Genomic DNA, 19,779 nt, shown 5'->3' on the forward strand with positions numbered 1-19,779 from the left:
TTCGGACGGGATTAAAATGATGCAGTCTATTCCAGAGATGGGAGTGTCTGTTTCTTCATTTGGGCGTTGCAGTAGCACGTGCTCTGGATACGCGTGTTTGTAATGTTTAATATTTTGCTTTAAATGTAAAATCATGACAGAACATGTAATTTATTAATTTAATTTTAACAAATCAAAATAAAATATACAAATCCTACTAAAGTAACATTAGCCTACGTGTTTTATATAACTGTCTGCTTATAACAAACACAAAATAATGAAGAAATAATGATTAATACAATTTAATATCTTTATAAATTAACATTACCATTCCGGAGTTGAACAACTTTGAACGGAGTTTCTTATAATGTTAACGATATATCAGTGTTTAGTCTTAACAGTGTTTGATATTCAGCTCGTTTTGATTTAATTATTTTATTTTGCCGAATGCGAAAAAACATTCATATCTGAATGAATGGGACTCAGGAAATACAATATACGCGCATTAGTAAGACCTTACGGCAGATCAAGTTGGCCAAAACACGAAAAGAACCGCGTTTTCAAAAGATATTGCGGGCAAACACAGACATTTGCATCCGGACGGGATTAAATTTCTCAGAGGACCTCTGAGTTTGGCGAAAAACAGTAGGTAAATTGCTCTGGAATTTTTACGGAGGTCGTCAGAGAAAAACACAGACATGGCCGATTCGGACGGGATTAAAAACACAGAGGACCTCTGAGAAGCACGATTTTCTCAGAGGTCCCCCTGTAAAACTAATCCCGTCCGAATAGGGCTTATGTTTATAAAAAAGAGTTGCTCAACTATCAAAGTAGAGGAGGTGCAAAATCAAATATTCGAGCTAAGTGGAAAAATGGTGAAACAACTTTTATAAGTTAAAAATTTGTGACGTTTCGGCCACCATCAAGGCCTTCATCATACAAGAGATCCGGGGGAGATATTGATATGAAACGCAAGTCCAGAGAAACCCTTTGGATTTTTACTTTAGATACATTGTTTCCTAAAGGTGGGGTGCATGATTTTTGAAAAACACTTTTGGAAAAGAGAGTCGGGCCGAGTAACAAAACACATTTATCCAATCAGCAGTAAGGGGCATGTCTATACTAACCGACATGGTTGCCTGGGTTGCTTATGTGTCTATCCGTCTATCAAAAGAAGGTCCAGATTCTATTGGGGTAGGGTCGTTTTTGTTTAGGTGATTTCAAATGTCAACATTGGCTTTCAGAGATCATGGACCCCACCTTTAATCAAGTAATTGATTGTTTACAATGCAATGAAATCAGCTGAAGTAGAAACTTAGAAGTAACTTTGGTGACACACTTAATGTCATATCTGTGTATTGTATTAAAAAAAAAAAATTTGATATACCGAAATTAATTGAATTATAAAGCAACAACAGTACGAAAACATTCAAAAAGGTTTTGTCCCAGTTTTTCATAGATAATAACAAATAAAATTTCAATGATTTTTTGACCATTGAATCAAGGAAATTTCCCCAGTTTTAGTTTTAAAAATATGATCACCTGGTCAAAATTTGGACCTTAGTTTATACTAAAAGACACAAAAATAAATACATTTTGATTTAATAGGGACTAGAAGACTATAACAAGAAAATACCCTAATCGTCAATATTCATATGCAACATCTTACGTGTAAAATCACTGTAAAATTGACTAGGTTAGGCGAGTAAACCAGTATTGGATTACGGTGCGGCCTCGGTGGCGTGATATGAAAAACAGTGTACTGTCTCTTTAAGACTGCGCTATTGTCATTGGTCGCTGAACATCTGCGTCCTGTGTGCGCTTGTGCAGGTTCAGTCCATCATCACAGGGACGAGTATTATTATAAGGCCTAGAATTTACCAGAAATAACAATCTGCTGAATTAAATATCGTAACAAATGCACATCTGACACGCTACCTGCAAACAAACGACATCCGGATAAGAATGGCTGAATTACCGATGGGGAAAGGGGTTTCCGCAGGGAAAATCGCGAGCAATGTACAGAAAAAAATCACCAGGGCTCAGGAAAAGGTAAGCGTATCTTTAAACGAAGCTAAATATGCATCACTTTGTTATTAATTAATTTTAATACATTTTATCAATGTTATATAGATTACACATCGATTAACGTATACATCTGAGACTGTCGCTGTTTCGTCCCCACAATGATGTAAAATGAGTCAGAGCTCTGGCTCACGATCCAGACATTGTATAAAAAAACACATCTGAACAAAATATTACATTCATTTATTTGCTATAACGTTAGATTTATAAATGTTTAATTAAATGAATATATTATTGAAGAGCAGTAAAATTAGGCAATGGCAATATGTAGGAAGCTGCGCCTGTTACGCTCGCTTGACGATCACTGCAGGTCATATCATATCTAGATGCATTTAGGTTTAAATAAATATATTTATTATTTCTAAGTTATAAACGACAGGGCTTATTGACATTACTCTTACAGTGCATGGCTGAGCCTGATCCCCATATAAAATAAAGCTACGGCCTGGCTGTAATGTTACTGTAACACTTCAGGCTGTCTCTTGTCTTTAAGAGGTCATTTGGGTTATTGAGGACACATAGCACCATATGCACACAGATGTATTGGTTTCAAAGAAACTGCACAGTACTGCCTTCATCTGCTCCAAGACAAGCACCAGATAAGAAACCAATCAAATTCAAAGCATCTGATTTGCTGATATTGACTGTGTGTGTCCGGTAAAATTAGTAATAAATCAGGTTTCTTTTAAAGATAAGGTGACATAAGACAAATCTCTTGTTAATGAATGCCATATTGTTTTTTTCTTTTACATTGTATATTACATTTATGCATTTGGCTTTTTTCCAAATAGACTCAGCATTCAGAGTATACTTTTTCATTAGTATATGGGAATCAAACCCACAACCTTTAATGGGGCTTTAGCAGTGGAACTATAGGAACACAACACAAAAAAACACAAATTCTTCATTATTGTTCATTATTCACACATTATTACTATGATTATAACTAAAAATAATACAGATATAATATGGTACATGTCACAAAGTGAGGTGTCTTCTTCCATCAGGTTCTCCAAAAGCTTGGCAAGGCAGATGAGACTAAAGATGTGGCTTTTGAAGAGGGTGTGATCAACTTTAATAAACAGCTGGTGAGTTTTTTCCACAGTTATTCTTCAAATTTTCATCTGAGGCAATGTATAAGCATAAAGGACCCTTTGCAAATGTTATGCTCTTGCCTGATCTTTGACTTTTCCTCAACTAGGCTGAGGGTTCCAAACTGCAGAAGGACCTTCGAGCCTATCTGTCTGCTGTTAAAGGTAAGATTATTAACTGATACAACTTTAGATGTTATAGGTGGATTGTTAGACATTTTAGCTGTTTTCTACAGCCCTCTTTTAATAATCTTTTTCTCTTGGATTTCTTCAGCCATGCATGAGTCTTCTAGACATCTATATGAGTGCCTGGATGACATGTATGAGTCTGATTGGTATGGCAGAAAGGACATGGACTCCATCGTAGAGGTTATTGTTTGATTAATATTTTTTCCGCGTAATGTACACTGTCACAAATGGTAAAAAATGGTCCATTGTTGTGACTGGACTGGTACCCTTTCAAAAAGTACACCTTTACACCTAAGGAGTTCATATTAGTACCTCAGAGGTACATATTTGTACCAAACAGTATACTAGTATCTCAAATGTACAAATCTGTACCTAAATAGTTTCAGGACCTTTTAAAAGTATACTGCCCCAGTTTTTTCTCACAGTTTACCTTACCTTTGTCTTAAAGCAATTCCAGAGGGAAAAAAAAATCAGAGCATCTGATATAATAACTCTTTAACAGTTTAACAGGCAGAAGTAAGGATGATATGAGATTTCAGATAAAGCCTTTTTCCTTTCCATCGCTGTTTTTATTTTTACTCATTTTGACTTTATTTTGACACTGTCATTTCACTATGCTTTTAATACTGACAATAAATGTTTTCCGTATTCAGAATATCATGCAGATCTGTTCCTCATGCCCAACATTTTTTCTTAATTTCTGCTTTTCTTTGAAAGGAATGTTAAATGCATTATGGCAGTGAGAAAACAGATGGGAGGTAAATCAAGGGGTTTACATTTATTTTAGATCCATGTTCATGTGCATCACAGCTAGTTTTTACATATAGTTATTATATAACAATATAAGTAGTGAAACGTTGCTTAGAATTTAAACAAAATGCTTTAAACCCTAAGGATCCTGCTGCACAGTAGTTAGTGTGTTTGTTTGTGAAGGTCTGTATATGCAGCAGATATTTGTGGCTTTTGTATCATCCTAATCATTTATTTTCAATGCTGTTCTTGTGCTGCAGGACTCAGACCTCCTCTGGACAGATTTCCATCAAAAACTGGTGGATCATGCGCTTATATCCATGGACACTTACCTGGGCCAGTTTCCTGACATCAGGGTATTGAGACCCCATTACTATGATAAGTGATAGTGTTGTGGTACATGAGCTATTACTTTTAATATCACATGCTGTGATTTTTAATTTATTTAAAATCTGTACTTGTCAGGCCCGTATTGCAAAACGTGACCGGAAACTAGTGGACTTTGACAGTGCCCGCCATAATTATGCTGCAGTAAACAAAGGCAAGAAAAAGGAGGGTATTAAGATCACCAAGGTAACACTGGACAAATCAAATACAGTTTGTAATAGTGTGTAAGTTATTATACTAACACATTTTATTTCTTGTTGAATTTAACACATTTTGTAGTAACTGCATACGTATACATGCGTGTACATTATTTTTCATGATCTCTCTCTTCTATATGTAGCCATCATCTCTGCTGGAAAGGGCCGCCCCAGGCTGGGCTCAGGGGATCCTGTCAGCCCATAATGTAGCACAGACCAATCTCACCAGGAGTCAGGTGAATTTTCATTTCTGTTACTTGTAACTGCTCAGGCCAGTGTTAAAGGCACAATATGTAATTTTCACTGCTAGAGTAAAGGTCAAAAACAAGGTCATACAAAAATAAATTGGGTAAGAGTGCCATCTAGTGGATAATAGCGGAATTACAGATGACCGTAAAATGCGTCATTGGCAGGGAAATGTTTTCTCTTAATTGATGAAATAATTTGTAGATGGCTTGGAAAGAGTTAACCTTTCTAACAGCATAATGCGGGCACAGTAAACTGCAAATTCAGATTCAAACATTGTTTAAAACATATGGGATAATGTAAGCGCACATGTGAACAAAATATATAACACCGTGCTAGTAGTTTTTGAATATTTTAATGCAAAAATCTTACATATTTTGCCATTTGGACCAAATGTTTGATATAGGCTATATAACAGAACTAGGAAGTAAAGCAATATAGTTTATTAGTGCTTCTTTGTTTCACCACTTTGTACTTTGTGAATGAACAAGATTAATAGCTCTCAGGTTCAAGGTAAAATGTCATTTTGTAATGTCTGTATGTGTTTGTAGGCAGAGGAAGAGTTGGAGAGGGCACAGAAGGTTTTTGAGGAGATTAATATAGATTTGCAGGAGGAACTGCCGTCGCTGTGGAACAGGTGTTCATTTTATTGCTTTTTTATCTCACAGATTCAGACTTTTGATAATTTGCATGAAATCAGGTCCACATTGGGAATAACGTACTTAGATATGAAGTTAAATTGCATAGATGTCACCTAATCAGCTTTTCTTTTTCTATTATAGTGTGCAGTGTAGTGTCATCTATAAATGTTTTATGAGTCTGAACTAAATCAGAGATATCTATATAAGATTGTTTTTGCTCTCTTTCAGTCGTGTCGGCTTTTATGTGAACACTTTCCAGAGCGTGGCTGGTTTGGAGGAGAAGTTTCACAGAGAAATGGGAAAAGTAAGACTACACTGCAAAAACTACTTTCTTACCTGTAGTATTTTTGTCTTGTTTTCAGTAAAAATATAAAAACATTATTAAAGAGCACCAATGGTCCGATTCATGATTTTACATTTCCTTTGGGGTGTAAGTGTGTATTAGCACATCTTAACAATATGCAAAAGGTTCATACCCTAAAGTAAACGATGATGCAAGTTATCGTCTCCAACGTAAATCTCTTTTCTTGGACCAAACAAACACATGGATTGTAGGCAACAGTTTACTTCCTGGGATTGGTGATGTAGACAAGGCCGACATTATCATAATTCCTACCACTTCAGACTCACAGCCTGTAGGTTAACTCCTGTTAGCAACTGAATCTTTCAAACATGGTAAGGAGCGTCACGTTTCCAGGTGACATCAGATGTATTAAAGCCAATCACAATGTACAGATTAGCTGGCCAATCAGGGACACAGTTTTTCAAATTTGTGCATTTCAGGAAGAGAGTGAAATCTGGAGCTATAAAAATGTACGGTATGTGGTAAATAATGTTTTTTTAATCATAAAACACGTAAACACATTGTATTATACCAAATACACAAAATAACATTGTTTTTAGCAATGAAGTAGGTGCTCTTTAAATCAATATGCATTTTCTTAATGAGCAAAATGACCTAAGAAAATAAATCTAGCTTTTAGACAAAAAATATCATATTTAAATGAATTTGTGCATAAAACAACCAGAAAAAAATCTGCCAATGGGGTAAGAAAAAAAATCTCAAAATAAATTTACCTTTTCCTTAAACACTTTTTTGAACCTATTGGCAGATTTTTTTGCTTGTTTTATGCACAAATTCACTTAAATTTGATTTTTTTTTGTCTAAAAATAGATTTCTTATTTAATGTAATTTTACTCATCTAGAAATGCATCTTGATTTAAGAATTTTTAGATATTTGTACTGAAAACAAGACAAAAATGTAAGTGTATTAGTAGAAGTTGCATACATTTGTTGCAGTTGAAAGTAAATATTTTGTTTCCTGATTATAAAATATAATATTTAGTGTAAAGTATACCTTTTTGATTAGTATGTGTGTTTCCTTCGAGCCCATTACCTTTAGTGAAGCTAAGGCTGTGCTCTACAACTAATCTACACAGGAGCATACTAACCTCTCTTCTCATATTTCTAGATTAATCAGAATCTGAATGATACACTGGAGAAATTAGAAGATCATGAAATGTCCAGGTCAGTCACATTTAAACACAATTACATACGTTACGTTTACATTATAAGCAGCATTTTTTTTATCATGATGTTCATTTTGCACATGTTGCATTCAAGGTTTCTAAAGCAGATCATTTTATTACACTTTATATAAACTAACAATTAAATAAATAAACCCCAACACCACTCTCACAGAAAAACAGGTAGCCAAAGGGTGAGGACATCAGCAGTCCAGAGGAGGTAACAGTGGTGGCCCTACATACAGTACAGTGCTCTATGTTTTGGAGGATATGTATGCGTGTGTGTGTATGCGTGTGTGTGTGTGTGTGTGTGTGTGTGTGTGTGTCTGCATTCCCTCTTACTGAAGCTTATGCGTGTCAACTTAGACAAGGGTTTGTCTTGTGCAAAATGACATTTTTGTCAGCGTCGAACCTATTGGTGCTACATAAGTAATACTTTGCATTCCGACATTGTGGTATTAATGATGTGTTATAGATGCTTTCACTGCATGAAATGACTTTGCCCATGAAGTAACTGCGTCTGCATGAATGATTGTTACGTTTGATACTGTCTTCAGTGTAGTCATGAAGCAGTTATGGCTAGGCTTAGGGTACACACATCATCTTAGACTACAAGGCTTGCAGTGTGAACCGCTATTGCTTGTTTTGAGCTTATGAACAAAGCATGACACAGTGGGTTCCTCATAGCGGTCTCGCTGTATTAAGATAAGTGTCTTTTCTTTATGCTTCAGTGAGATTACACAAGAGGCCAATCACACTTTGAGCCCAGGAGGACCACCGGCCATTCCCAAATCACCGTCTAAGGTAATGAATGTGTTTAGAAATCAGTCTGTCAGTACTGCACACAGTTTTGTTCTTGCTGATACAGACTACTTATCCACCTGAGCAGAAAAATGCGATGTGCCTACACAAACCTAAAGAAAAATTTGTTGAATTTGTTACATTAAACACTGCCAGTGGTCAAAAAATGGTCCCTAGCGGTCACTTTCAAAAGTACACCTTTGCACCTACAGAGTTCATATTAGTACCTTAAAGGTACATATTGGTGCTAAATGTATACATATTGTACAGAAACTAATAATTTAGGACCTCTTTAATGGGTATTGCCCCAGTGATACTTGGGACTGTTTTTGATAATTTATTTGAACAGTGAAGTGTTTTTATTAAAGCAACACCAAATAGTTTTTTTTACCTTAAAATAACGTTTCCAAAAAAGTTTCAGTCGTTCATGCACTCGAAACAGGGTGAACGGCACTTTCAATATTCGCAAAAGTAAAGAAGTTTCCAACCGTCGGGTCGCGGCCCCGTAGTTCGAGTGAAAACTACAAAAACTTGCTTTACAGCAGACCTACAATCCAATCAGAGCCAGCTTTGCTGCAGTATGCTAAATTATTTACTACAGTGGTAATGGACAATTCCGCTTCCAACCTGTAGGGGGAGCAAAGAGCAAAAACTCTTTAGTGTTGCTTTAATAGAATAATTATGACAGAAACACAACATATAAAATATTGTATATATTTTTTATTATTGCATTTTATTCCAAATTTGTTTGGCTAACTATGTCAGGATAATAGTTATTTCATACTGATAAATATTAAGTTAATGCTTTACTGTTATTTTTTAAACTATTTTAAGATAACTTACAAGAAATCACATCAAATGAAAACGAAATCATAGTGTAATACTCTCAAGGTGGGTGACCATGACTTTTTTCCAAGTTCAATAATTGGGTCCCCAGTCTTCTATTAACCTAGAAAATGTGAAAAAGATCATCACAGTAACTTAGTTTTGGTAAACCATTCTCTGCCAGCATGTGAAAAAATAGGTAATTGAAATTTGGCTCCCTGTGTGATGTCAGAAGGGGATTATAATGCCCCTTTATTTGCACTATCCAACCATGGCACTGCCATTTAGAGATCAGCTCATTTGCATTAAAAAGGACACGCACAAAAGTGGCACATTTTATTCACATCTAAAAAGTGGCAATTTTAACCTGCTATAATAAATTATCCATATGGTATTCTAAAACTTCACATATGGACTCTGGGGACACCAAAGATTTATTTGATATCTTAAAAAGTCTTGTGAAATGTATCCTTTAAAGGATGAAATCAAGTCCAGACTATGACAGTGACCTCTAGGTTCAGCATTAAAAAAAACTTTACTTTTGTTTGGTTCTGCTATTAAAAGTCTTCCAGAAGACAGTTTATTTATTTAGCATCTTTTTATTTAGTTGAAAAAATCTTTTGCTTTGAATTTGAATTTTTCATTTCTTATCAATTTGTGTTAGCATTCCCAGTGCACTTCAAATCTCATTTCTCACTCATGTGTGTTTTCAGCTAAGGCCTGCTGTTCCTCCACCTCCAAAAGTTACTCCATCAAAGGACATGAAGCAGGAGAGCATTATTAATCTGTTTGAAGAAGCTGCCACTCCAAACATCAGTGTCACTTCGCCAACGCAGGTCAGCATAGTTTACTTCACTTTTACCTTAATTTTCATCTCCACTTCAACGCTGATGCTCCTGGTGATTATAATATTCCTTCCTCTCTTATAATTATGATATACTTGATAGTCACACATTTTACTCATACTGTACCCACACATCATCGCTTTGTTTCAAAGCAAAAAAAAATCTAAGCCAGCAATTGCATGTGTCTTCTGTGGATCAAGCAATCCCAGAATGCACTGCAAAAAGCTTAGTGAACTTTTTCTACCAAGATGGCAGAGAGACTCTGTGTGAGAGACAGTGTTTTATATAGTACATAAAATATTAATGAAAAATGTGAGTATTCATTGTATGTGCCAATTTAATGTAATTTAAGAGCTATGTACAGAAGAACTTCAGCGCTTGCCAGCATTACAAATATGATGCAACAGGTTTTGCACAACAGTACCGGAAAATTCAACATGCTTGTCGTAGCTTTGTGTAATGTACACAGATAGTACACGGATCTGGTAGCTGTGTTGAAAAAGTTGAAAAAGTCATATCTTATATATCATATATAACTTTCTCTGTCTGTGTTGCTTCATTGCTGATTCTTGCCATACTTCCGTTGCCAAAATGCGCGCGCATACGCTGCCACGTCATCATTGTGTACAAACAGTAAAGGGTATATGACACAACATACGAGATAAAGCAATGGAGTCTTGCATCCCGACGCCCACTGACATATATCAATCACCACCACACATGGATCATGCAAAAATCCATATTTATCTATATTTCTGCTATTATCCACTAGATGGCGCTCTTATTCAACTTAGAAAACACTGAAGCATTCACTGATCACAAAAACAGTAAAAACTCTGTATATGTTTGATCATCATTCTGAATTTGATTTCTAATAAAAGTCATTTACAAAATGCAATTATCTCAGCTTTTTGCTCAAAATTTTGTATTTGAGGGGTGATAAAAAGAAAACAAATGAGACATTTGAAAGCAGATGGTCTGTTCTTTTTTGACATAATTGTATGTTTATATATTTAAAGGAGAAAATGTTCTGGAAGGCATTAAACTTTTTAAAATTAATAATAACAAATACTGGCGCTGGCTGGCAATTAAAAAAAACCCCGCTGGCGGTGAATGAGTTAAACATCCCACAGTGCACCACAAAAACAATGATGCTTACTTTACAGAAAAATCATGTCATATTTTTGCCTCTCAGTTTAAAATCACACAAGCCAGCTCAAAAACATCACGAAAGGGAACACAATCTAGAAAACATTTCAGAAATTTGTAACAGAATAATTAAAGTATCATAATTATTATCATTATCACAATGTTTTTTAAATAGAGACCTATCGTAATGCCTGTTTTATAAATACCAGTGTTGATGTCTTACAACAAACACTAGTAGTCACTATAGTGCCCTGAAATATAGTTGCCTGAACTGCACATGATATACTGACTCATGACCTAGGGAGTTTATTGAGTGACATTCATAAATATTTACTGTAATTGTTTGAATTATATGAGTCTGGACTAGTAGCAATGTTTTTATAAAGCACATCAGATAACTTGCTCCCTGTGATTGTGCAACATTTGTTTTTCTTTTCATTTTTTGTCAGTATGATGCTCCAGCCACTGCTAATCTGCTGGACATGGACCTGGACTCACTTCAGGCTGCCACCACCCCTGCAGCACCGGTCAGTCACAATTACAGCATTTAAAGGAGAATCTACACCAAATTATATATTTACATGTTCTTTATGTTATGGCTTTGCATATTACAAAAAAATAAACAGCATATTTAGGGGGCATGCCCGTGCATAATGTGGACAAGCGTTTAAATGTGTCTGAAAACAGCAGGTGGACGCTGACTTTTGCCACTTGCCAGCTTTTTTCAGCTGAGCGCTTTGGTCACTATGATTAAATGTTAAATGATCCAGCAGTTGGTTGTTGTGATATTTGTCCCATTCCTCCTCCACTGTGATTGGATGGCCGAGTTAGCATTGATGAGCTGAGCTTTTCACCCAAATTTGAACATTTCTCAACTCTCGTCATTTAGCGCCGAGTGCTCAATGTGGGCAAAACCCGCCAGTTGCTGGGGCTTTTTAGAAAGGCAATAGGCTTTATGCCCAGCTGCACTACTTCCTGAACTTCAGCCAGCTCCTTGTTTCCTGTCTGCCATTATTGGACAAACTGATTAATCCAGGTGTGCCTGACCTCAGTAGTCACAACAAAAATAATCAGACACACCTGGATTAATCAGTTTGTCCAATAATGGAAGACAGGAAACAAGGAGCTGGCTTAAGTTCAGGAAGTAGTGCAGCTGGGCATAAAGCCTATTGGAAACAATTATAAACATACGCTGGCCGCCTTTGTAAATGCCTAACAGTATATTTATTCATTAAATAATGAAACATTGCTGTAGAATGCTTCATTTATCAATTTTTTTTTCTATGCTGAAAAGAATTGGGATTTATGTGAGGTGAGTGTGCTTTTCATTAGGTTACTCAATTTTTATACATTTTAATTAATAAATTATTTTTGTTGTTGGTAAATTCTGTAATAATAAAAGTATGTCTTTCATGAATATTAGCTAAGTAATGCCAAATCATTGTAGGGCAAAGACGACAAATGGTGAAAATAAATCCCCCGTCGTCATAAAGTTGCAATTCCATATATATGTCCTTTCACTGCAAAGCTTTCCTACATAAGCTGTAAAGATTGTAAACGTCTGTCTGTCCAGCTGTAGCACGTTTAACTGTTTGTGATATTAATGTCGCATGTTCCACATCATTTCATAGGCTAAATGACTTTTTCAATCAAAACAGAGCGATGTGTTCAGCTGTAGAAATTCTCATCTGTGTTCTTTCTGGCTCATCATTCTGTCTCCACTCCGAATGATCCCTGGTCATGCTTTTCCCTTGCTCTCACATACCCCGCCCCTCGCCATACCCCTCACTACCCTCCTTACCCACCTTGCCACATATAGCAAGCAGAGATGATTGCTGAGGTGCCTCAGACATGGGACGATGATGTTACCCAGCCTGTGCACACTGGCTGGGGCGATGATGGTACCCAGGCTACCTGGGATGATGATGGTAGCCTACCTGTGCGTGCTCCGGCCGCATACACCACCTGGGATGATGATGGCTCCCAGCCTGTACAGGGGGATGCATTTGATTCTGACCAGAAGGCCCAGGGGTGGGACGATGATGGGGCTCAGGTACAGTTCTCATAGAGCTAGCTAAGACGAGCAGAGCTCCTGTGGGCACGGAGCAGTGGGAGCGAGATGATGCTTAGCATGGCAGCTGGTAGCAGTAGATTTAGTAGTAGTAGTGATAGATGCCGCTGGGCATGATATGCTTTAAGGATTGATGTGTAATTTGCATTGTTTTGTTCTCTTTTTCAATTCCCTGACTTTCTCTTGATATTTCACCCAATCTATATTGCCCCTCCCTGTCTTCTTTATCTCTCACTGTTTCCATTTCGCAGGATGCAGTAAAGGAAGCTGCTGCTACAGAAAAGCCAGCAGTCGAAACTGTAAGTGTTGCTTCAGATTATAAAATGTTACAAATATAAAAATACAAGCACATACATGCCACAAATCAGTGTAGTCAAAGAATAACAAAGCAAAAGGTAAGAATAAAAAAACAGTGCCATACTGTATAAAGCAAATCAAGGAAAATAGAAAGTATTTTTAAAGGTGCAGTGTGTAAATTTTAGAAGGGTCTTTTGACAGAAATGAAATATAATATACATAAATATATTATATGTGGTGTATAATGACCTTACATAATGATCTGTATTGTTTTATTACCTAAGAATGAGCCATTTTTATCTACAAACACTGCCAATCCCCTTACAAGGAAGTCGCCATTTTGGGCTGCCATGTTTCTACAATGCCCTAAATGGACAAACTGCTCTACAGAGCGCGTTTCATTACTATGTTGTCTCAGGCGATGACATGTCCGTCCTGTGGCGGCTACAGTAGCTTCTCTGTGTGTTTTGAAAGGGAGGGGTGAGCGGTGGACTGAGTCGTTGGTTGCAATTCGCAGTCTCACCACTAGATGCTGCTGCAATTTACACACAGCACCTTTAAGTGGGTAGCACAGTGGTTAGCACTGTTGCCTCACAGTCTCAGCTGCAACAGGAGTCCTTTCTGTTTGGAGTCTCTCTGTGTCAGCGTGAGTTTATTTGAGGTGTTTCGGTTTGTCCCAAAGACATGCAGGTTAGGTGAATTGGAGATGCAAAATCTTCCTTCCCAAACTTGATTGGATTAACATGTGTAGATTAAACAGATACTGTGCATGTGCAAAGACCCTCCCCCGGAGGATGTTATATATTTAATGGTTGACAATTGGCTCGTTTTACTGGAAGGCGGGACTAAAGCGCTAATATTGACTGTTGTGATGTCCCTAATTCATAGCAATAGCAGTGACACATATTGGGAAAAATAGCTTCGGTATATAGCCATAGATGCTGGAATGGTGTTAATAAATAAACAAACAAATACTTAACCACTTACCTGTCACTCCACCCTTTTGAGTGGGGGGTGAAAAGTTGATGTGCAGCTTCAAATGAATATAACTTTGGCATTTTTTGGTCTAAAAGTCTAATCTTGGTCTTGTTTTAAAGAGTAACTAAACCCTAATCCAACTTTTTTTAGTTACTGATCTGTAAGAATGACGGTTTATTAGTGCTGTTCATTGATTTTAGTAAGTTTTTTGACATTTGGATATAAAGTGTTTCAATACTACAATATATGGTGTAAAAACGTCTGAGTGCTGCCCTCTTCAGGTTGAACGGTGGCTACTGCAGTTGAATTTTCCTATTGGATGTTGTGTCCAAAAAATGACTCGTGACGTAAGCAGGTTCAAGCTCACCACGCCCTTGTTACGATCTCACCACACACTTGGTACGAGCTAGTTCGTCCCCTCTATGTCTGTTGGGATCTGCCCACTTTTCTTGCATTTTTCAAATATTGCAGTGGGTGGAGTCAGGCTCTGATCAGGGGTTTAGTTACGCTTTAAAGACGACAATGTAATTTTTTTCACTGATGTGTCTGGAGGTGAAAATATTTAACAGAAAAATTGTTATAGCAGTTTAAATTTATTTTAATAATTAAAAATAATGCAATAACATATTAATTTGATAAAAAAAATTATAAAAATGAAAATGTTTCACAAAAGTAATAATGTAAACATGAGGCCATATGTCTCAAGCAGTTGTGATCCAAATTTTAAGTTAAAATCACAAAAAATGAGGAGAGCCTTTTGTAAATTCTTTATCTCCTGTTTGTAACAAATAAAGTATTTTTACAGTACAAACCTTTTCTTACAAACTTGTAAATTATTTTGTTGATGATATTGGCTAGCCATTTAAAGCAATTAAAATCCTGCTTTTTTACTTCCATGACTAAATGAAAACGTGTTTTAAAGGTTTTAATGAAAAAATAACAATTTCAATACAAGTGTAAAACAACACAATTATTTAACATTCATCTTAAACTGGGGATCTTCTTCCTCCGCTTAGTTTTTCAGTTTACAAAGTCTGTCATCTAAATAGGGATTAGACATAGCGCCAGCGCAACTGGCTTTTAAAGGGGATGAGAGCTCAGACTCTCATTGGTTTATTGCACGTTATGCCCAAAATACTCCCATTACTCATTAAAAAAATAGGACCATTAATAGAAAATAGAACAGCAGTGCTTAATCTTGTTATATCCAGTATCATTGAAATTACTTTGTGAACGTCTAGGATAGTTTATTTTTTAATTAGGGAAAAAAATGGGGTGAATCTGTGTCATCTGTATACATTTTCATTCATCATTGTGTTGGGTGGAAATATGCCCCTGGTTAAGATCTCCAAATTCTACTTACTAATGTACATCTGTGTTTCTTTCCGTACTTATATTTACAAAATCCAGACAGTAGAGACAGCTGCTGAGGGTGTAGAGATGCCTGAAAAGTTCCTGTTCAAAGTGAGTGGAAATATGCCTTCAATTCACAAATATATAACATTATAATTATTTATACCACGGGTCTGTTGAATGCTGTATTGTGATTGGCTGATAAATGTTCCGTGGGTATGCATTAATTTCTGATAACCGCACACCTAACTTGTCAAATGTTTAAATATAGGCACCAGAGCAATGTATGTGGTAACCGTGGTATAAGAGGAATAATTGACTTCGGTCCTTTGAATTATTTGAAAATAATGCACACCCGCGGTGTAACGGCACTCCGCTTCGTATCGTGCCGCATTGCACCTTGGGTGTGCATTATTTTCTTATAATTCAATGGCCTGTCATCAATTATTCCTTACATATACAAACACGCACACACAAACTATACTATACTATACTATACTATACTATACTATACTATACTATACTATACTGTACTATACATATTTTTATCTTTAAAATATTTTTATCTTTAAACTATACATGTGTTTAAGCAAAATGAGTAAACCAGTGGCATATTTGTATGACTGCAGGTGAAAGCGATGCATGACTACAATGCCAATGACTCTGATGAGTTGGAGCTGAAAGCAGGCGATGTGGTGCTGGTGATGACCTTTGAAAATCCAGATGAGCAGGTTAGTACAACTGATTTTGACCATTACTGCTTCCTGAAAGATCTCAATAGTAAAACTATTGATCCAGCAATGTACAATGCAATAATAATACAAATATACAATAAAATAATATAAGCTCTCTTCGGTTCTTTTGAATACTAAACTGCAGTGTATAACTTCTGTGCCACTATACTAATCTCCTGTTATTAAGCCAAACATCTAGGGGTGGTCTTTCCCCAGACTTGTTGTCAATACTTTTATATCAGACATCTTAACCTGTTAATCCAACCCCCACGTTTAGTACCAACCATGAAAATGACAACAAAAAATACTGAAAGAGACACATATTGGGGAAATCACCCTTCAAAAGGTTTATGACGCCGAATTAAGTGAAAGTGTTTTAAAATAAAAAACACACTGCAACTTGCTTTATTATGAATAAAAAATATTCACAGCTCAGCTGGGAAATAAAGATCATTATGTGTTTGCAGGACGAAGGGTGGCTGATGGGAATGAAAGAATCCGACTGGATTCAGTCTAAAGACCATGGGAAAAAAGGCGTCTTTCCGGAAAATTTCACACAGAGGATTTGAGAGCTCCTACTGATCTGTGACACTTTAACCCTTGCTGTTTCTCTTTGAATCCTTGTTTCACCTTTGAGCTTTCCTTGACAAGGCAGCGAAGATAAACTGTAATACTCCAACAAATGCAGTTTTGTACTGCGGGTGTAGCCCTCTACAGTATATGCACCCACATGTTACTTATGACATTTGCGTCAGTCTCTATGTTGTTTTGGGTCTCACAGTGTTCATCAGCCTTCTCCTTTATAATGTGAAGTGACTTTCGGTTATACAGTTTTGCCTTTTCTAAATAAATGCTTTCAGTTGCATAGCAAAAGATAGGAACTCGTCTAATACTTTCTTTGCAGTAGATGTGTTTAGACTACCAGGTCTTAAGCAATGTCCCACAAGCACTTGAGGTGCATATAATGGTTTTAGCAAACCATTTATTTTGTGAATAACTCCTCTACTAGTTATATAATCCTGTAGTATGAGAGTACATAGAGATGAAGTACTAAAGTTTCCCACCTTTCACCCCTACTATCTACCGCCTATCAAACCATATGCACATATTTATATGCAGTTAATATTGAAATTAATGAGGCTGATATATTTAACCCCAGACTCTTGCTCAGGTTAACCTGTGTGCTGACGCTCAGCTTATTATTATTAATACTCGATATTACTATCCACAGATCCTTTTAAATAAGCCATTTCAGATATCTCTGATTATTTTACTTCACTGTGCAAAGGGAGTCATGTACAAATATTATGTCCGCCCAGTAAAACATGGTTTATATTCTGTAAACTACTATACAGTATATAAAAACTACTGTCGTATTCTTTTCTTATGTGATGCAATAATGTCTACACAGATCTGTATTATGAATTGTGTTCATAGACGCGTGTCAGAGTTATATATCTGTGATTTAAAAAGGCGAGGATATTAATGCTTGTAACATGGTGCAAAGTGATTCAGAATATGCATACTATAAAGTCCACTTACATTGTATTTAAAGTTTTATTTTTGTACATTGTAAGGCTTATGAGAGTTGAAACGTGCCATGAATTGGCGAAAAACCGGGGTCCTGCTTTACTATGTGATGTATGGTCTTTTAAAGTTTGGATATATTACCATCAATTTCATAGCAAGGAACGCAAGTGGAGTTTATGAACATTTATCAGGACCTAAAGTTGTCATGCAGAGATATTAATTCATATCAGTACATGTTTTGTTTGGTTTGTCACTCCTGATCTCTCTCTTCTCTTATTGGACGTGTCATGTGACCCAAGCTTAGTTGTTTTTGCCACGCTTCACCAGTTTTGAAGCACGTGTGTATGTGTGTGTTTGCGTGCTTGGTTTTTGTATCCTGTACTGAGAAACCAATGTGATCTGTATAGAGATGAATTACTGAGTTACCTGCTGCCAATGCATCTTTAATGACCTCTCAGAACGATTGGGAAACACTTTGTTCTCGTGTATTTGAGCGCTTTTACAATATTTGCTGGTGTCGCTGTGTTTGTGGCTGTGAACATTGTGTAGTTTCGTCTAAAGTTCTCTTCACATATCTATTATCTGTAATTAGTGTGAATGTGGCATGCTAAACTCCACGAGCAGTGTGTCAGTGTGTACTTCCTTGATGTTTTCTGGCTGATGTGGACTGGGAGACCAGGGTCACTTTCTGCCACTTATAAGCCATGAGTGTAGTCCATACAGTCCTGTATCACGCTAACTCACCAATCGTAATAAACATGGATTTTATCTTGTGATTTACATGTGTGCACCATGAATGTTATTACTTTTTGATTTATGGAAATGTACAGAACTGTGCAAAAGTTTTGCAATGGTATGGAGACCATATATGATTATTCTCTTTATTAGAACAAAACTAGAAAATAAAGGAAATTTATATGCCATATTGAAAGACTATGGGGTGGTTTCCCGGACAGGGTTTAGATTAATCCAGGATTTATTAGGACATTTAAGTTGGGTTTACTAACAAACTTCACAAAAAAAACATACTGGTGTGCATCTTAAGACAATGTTAAGATATGTCAGTACAATGAAATGTTTGGGAACCACTGCTTTAACCTAAATAAAAATAAAAAAATCCTAATTTCTAATCTAACGATTTAAGGACTCCAGTCTCCAAACAACGCTGCATAAAGACTTTTGCCAAAATAAGCTATTTCATTGTTCTGAAAATGTTGTTTTTATTTATTTTGTGTACATATTTTCTGTATTTTATGTTTGTATTTCACTAAAAGAGTGAAACTATATATATGGATGGTCATTTAAAAGCTAAAACAACAAAGCTGGTGGTGGCCTTTTGGATAAAACTGTACAATAAATGTTCACATTAACATACAGCGGGGAAAATAAGTATTTGACACATCAGCATTTTTATCAGTAAGGAGATTTCTAAGTAGGCTGTTGACACAAAATTTCCACCAGATGTAGCCATCAAGCCAAATATTGAATTCTTACAAAGATATCAGAACATTTAAGTATACAAGTTGAGTCATAATAAATAAAGTGAAATGACACAGGGAATAAGTATTGAACACGCTTAATTTAATTCTTTGTTGGTGATTACAGCTTCTAGACGCCTCTTGTATGGAGAGACTAGTTGTCTGCATTGCTCAGAATGTTAATTTCTGTTTTAGAAAAAATTATATTAGAGACAAAAAACCTGTATCTAGCCCACACTAATGTCATCTATACAGTATATCACATGACTGTACTTTGTGAACCTATTGAAATAATACTGTCTTGAGTATTTTTACTATAAGTACATTTTTTATGAAACGAAGCACGTCTACAGCAGCATGCATGCCACTGTAAAATGTTACTGAACATGCTTACAGTGGCAAACATAATCACAGATTTCTTCATATCAGCTTTCTGAGCAATGTTGCTGCAGTCATGCATTGTTAAATTAAGTCAATGCAAAGATAATGATTAAAAGAAGTAATAGTGATGAACAACTGCATGTTGCATAACACAGAGTCAAAGGCCAAATGACTTAAACAGAGGCAAGTAGGGAGGGAACGAATTGAACAAATGCTGTGAACAAAGACACAGCCAAAATAACATT

General features: G+C 36.2%; 1 protein-coding gene across 3 annotated transcripts; it reads left to right on the forward strand.

The window, feature by feature from the left end:
* The first annotated feature begins 1,772 nt into the window (after window positions 1-1,772).
* On the forward strand, window positions 1,773-18,455 carry bin1a (bridging integrator 1a). Of its 3 annotated transcripts, XM_065292882.1 has the most exons (20): window positions 1,773-2,031; window positions 3,072-3,152; window positions 3,266-3,320; window positions 3,430-3,524; window positions 4,355-4,450; window positions 4,560-4,667; window positions 4,822-4,914; window positions 5,476-5,561; window positions 5,794-5,869; window positions 7,038-7,093; window positions 7,268-7,312; window positions 7,824-7,896; window positions 9,432-9,554; window positions 11,162-11,239; window positions 12,007-12,024; window positions 12,532-12,765; window positions 13,035-13,082; window positions 15,469-15,522; window positions 16,041-16,142; window positions 16,613-18,455. In XM_065292882.1, exons 1-20 carry the CDS (start codon window positions 1,945-1,947, stop codon window positions 16,712-16,714), a joined length of 1,710 nt encoding a protein of 569 aa, XP_065148954.1. In that variant the 5' UTR covers window positions 1,773-1,944; the 3' UTR covers window positions 16,715-18,455. The 3 variants fall into 3 exon arrangements, with proteins under 3 accessions (XP_065148954.1, XP_065148957.1, XP_065148956.1); XM_065292885.1 differs by lacking the exon at window positions 12,532-12,765; XM_065292884.1 differs by lacking the exon at window positions 7,268-7,312.
* The last annotated feature ends 1,324 nt before the right edge of the window (window positions 18,456-19,779 follow it).

This window comes from Paramisgurnus dabryanus, chromosome 15, assembly GCF_030506205.2.
Source record: "Paramisgurnus dabryanus chromosome 15, PD_genome_1.1, whole genome shotgun sequence".
NCBI classification, from domain to species: domain Eukaryota; kingdom Metazoa; phylum Chordata; class Actinopteri; order Cypriniformes; family Cobitidae; genus Paramisgurnus; species Paramisgurnus dabryanus.

What these genes read in the sequence shown, in the direction of transcription:
- bin1a (XM_065292882.1), top strand. Translation starts at nt 1,945, where the DNA reads ATGGCTGAATTACCGATGGGGAAAGGGGTTTCCGCAGGGAAAATCGCG. An exon ending in GCCAGTTTCCTGACATCAGG is followed by an intron (nt 4,451 to 4,559) that starts GTATTGAGACCC and finishes TGTACTTGTCAG; the next exon opens with GCCCGTATTGCAAAACGTGA. An exon ending in CTGCCGTCGCTGTGGAACAG is followed by an intron (nt 5,562 to 5,793) that starts GTGTTCATTTTA and finishes GCTCTCTTTCAG; the next exon opens with TCGTGTCGGCTTTTATGTGA.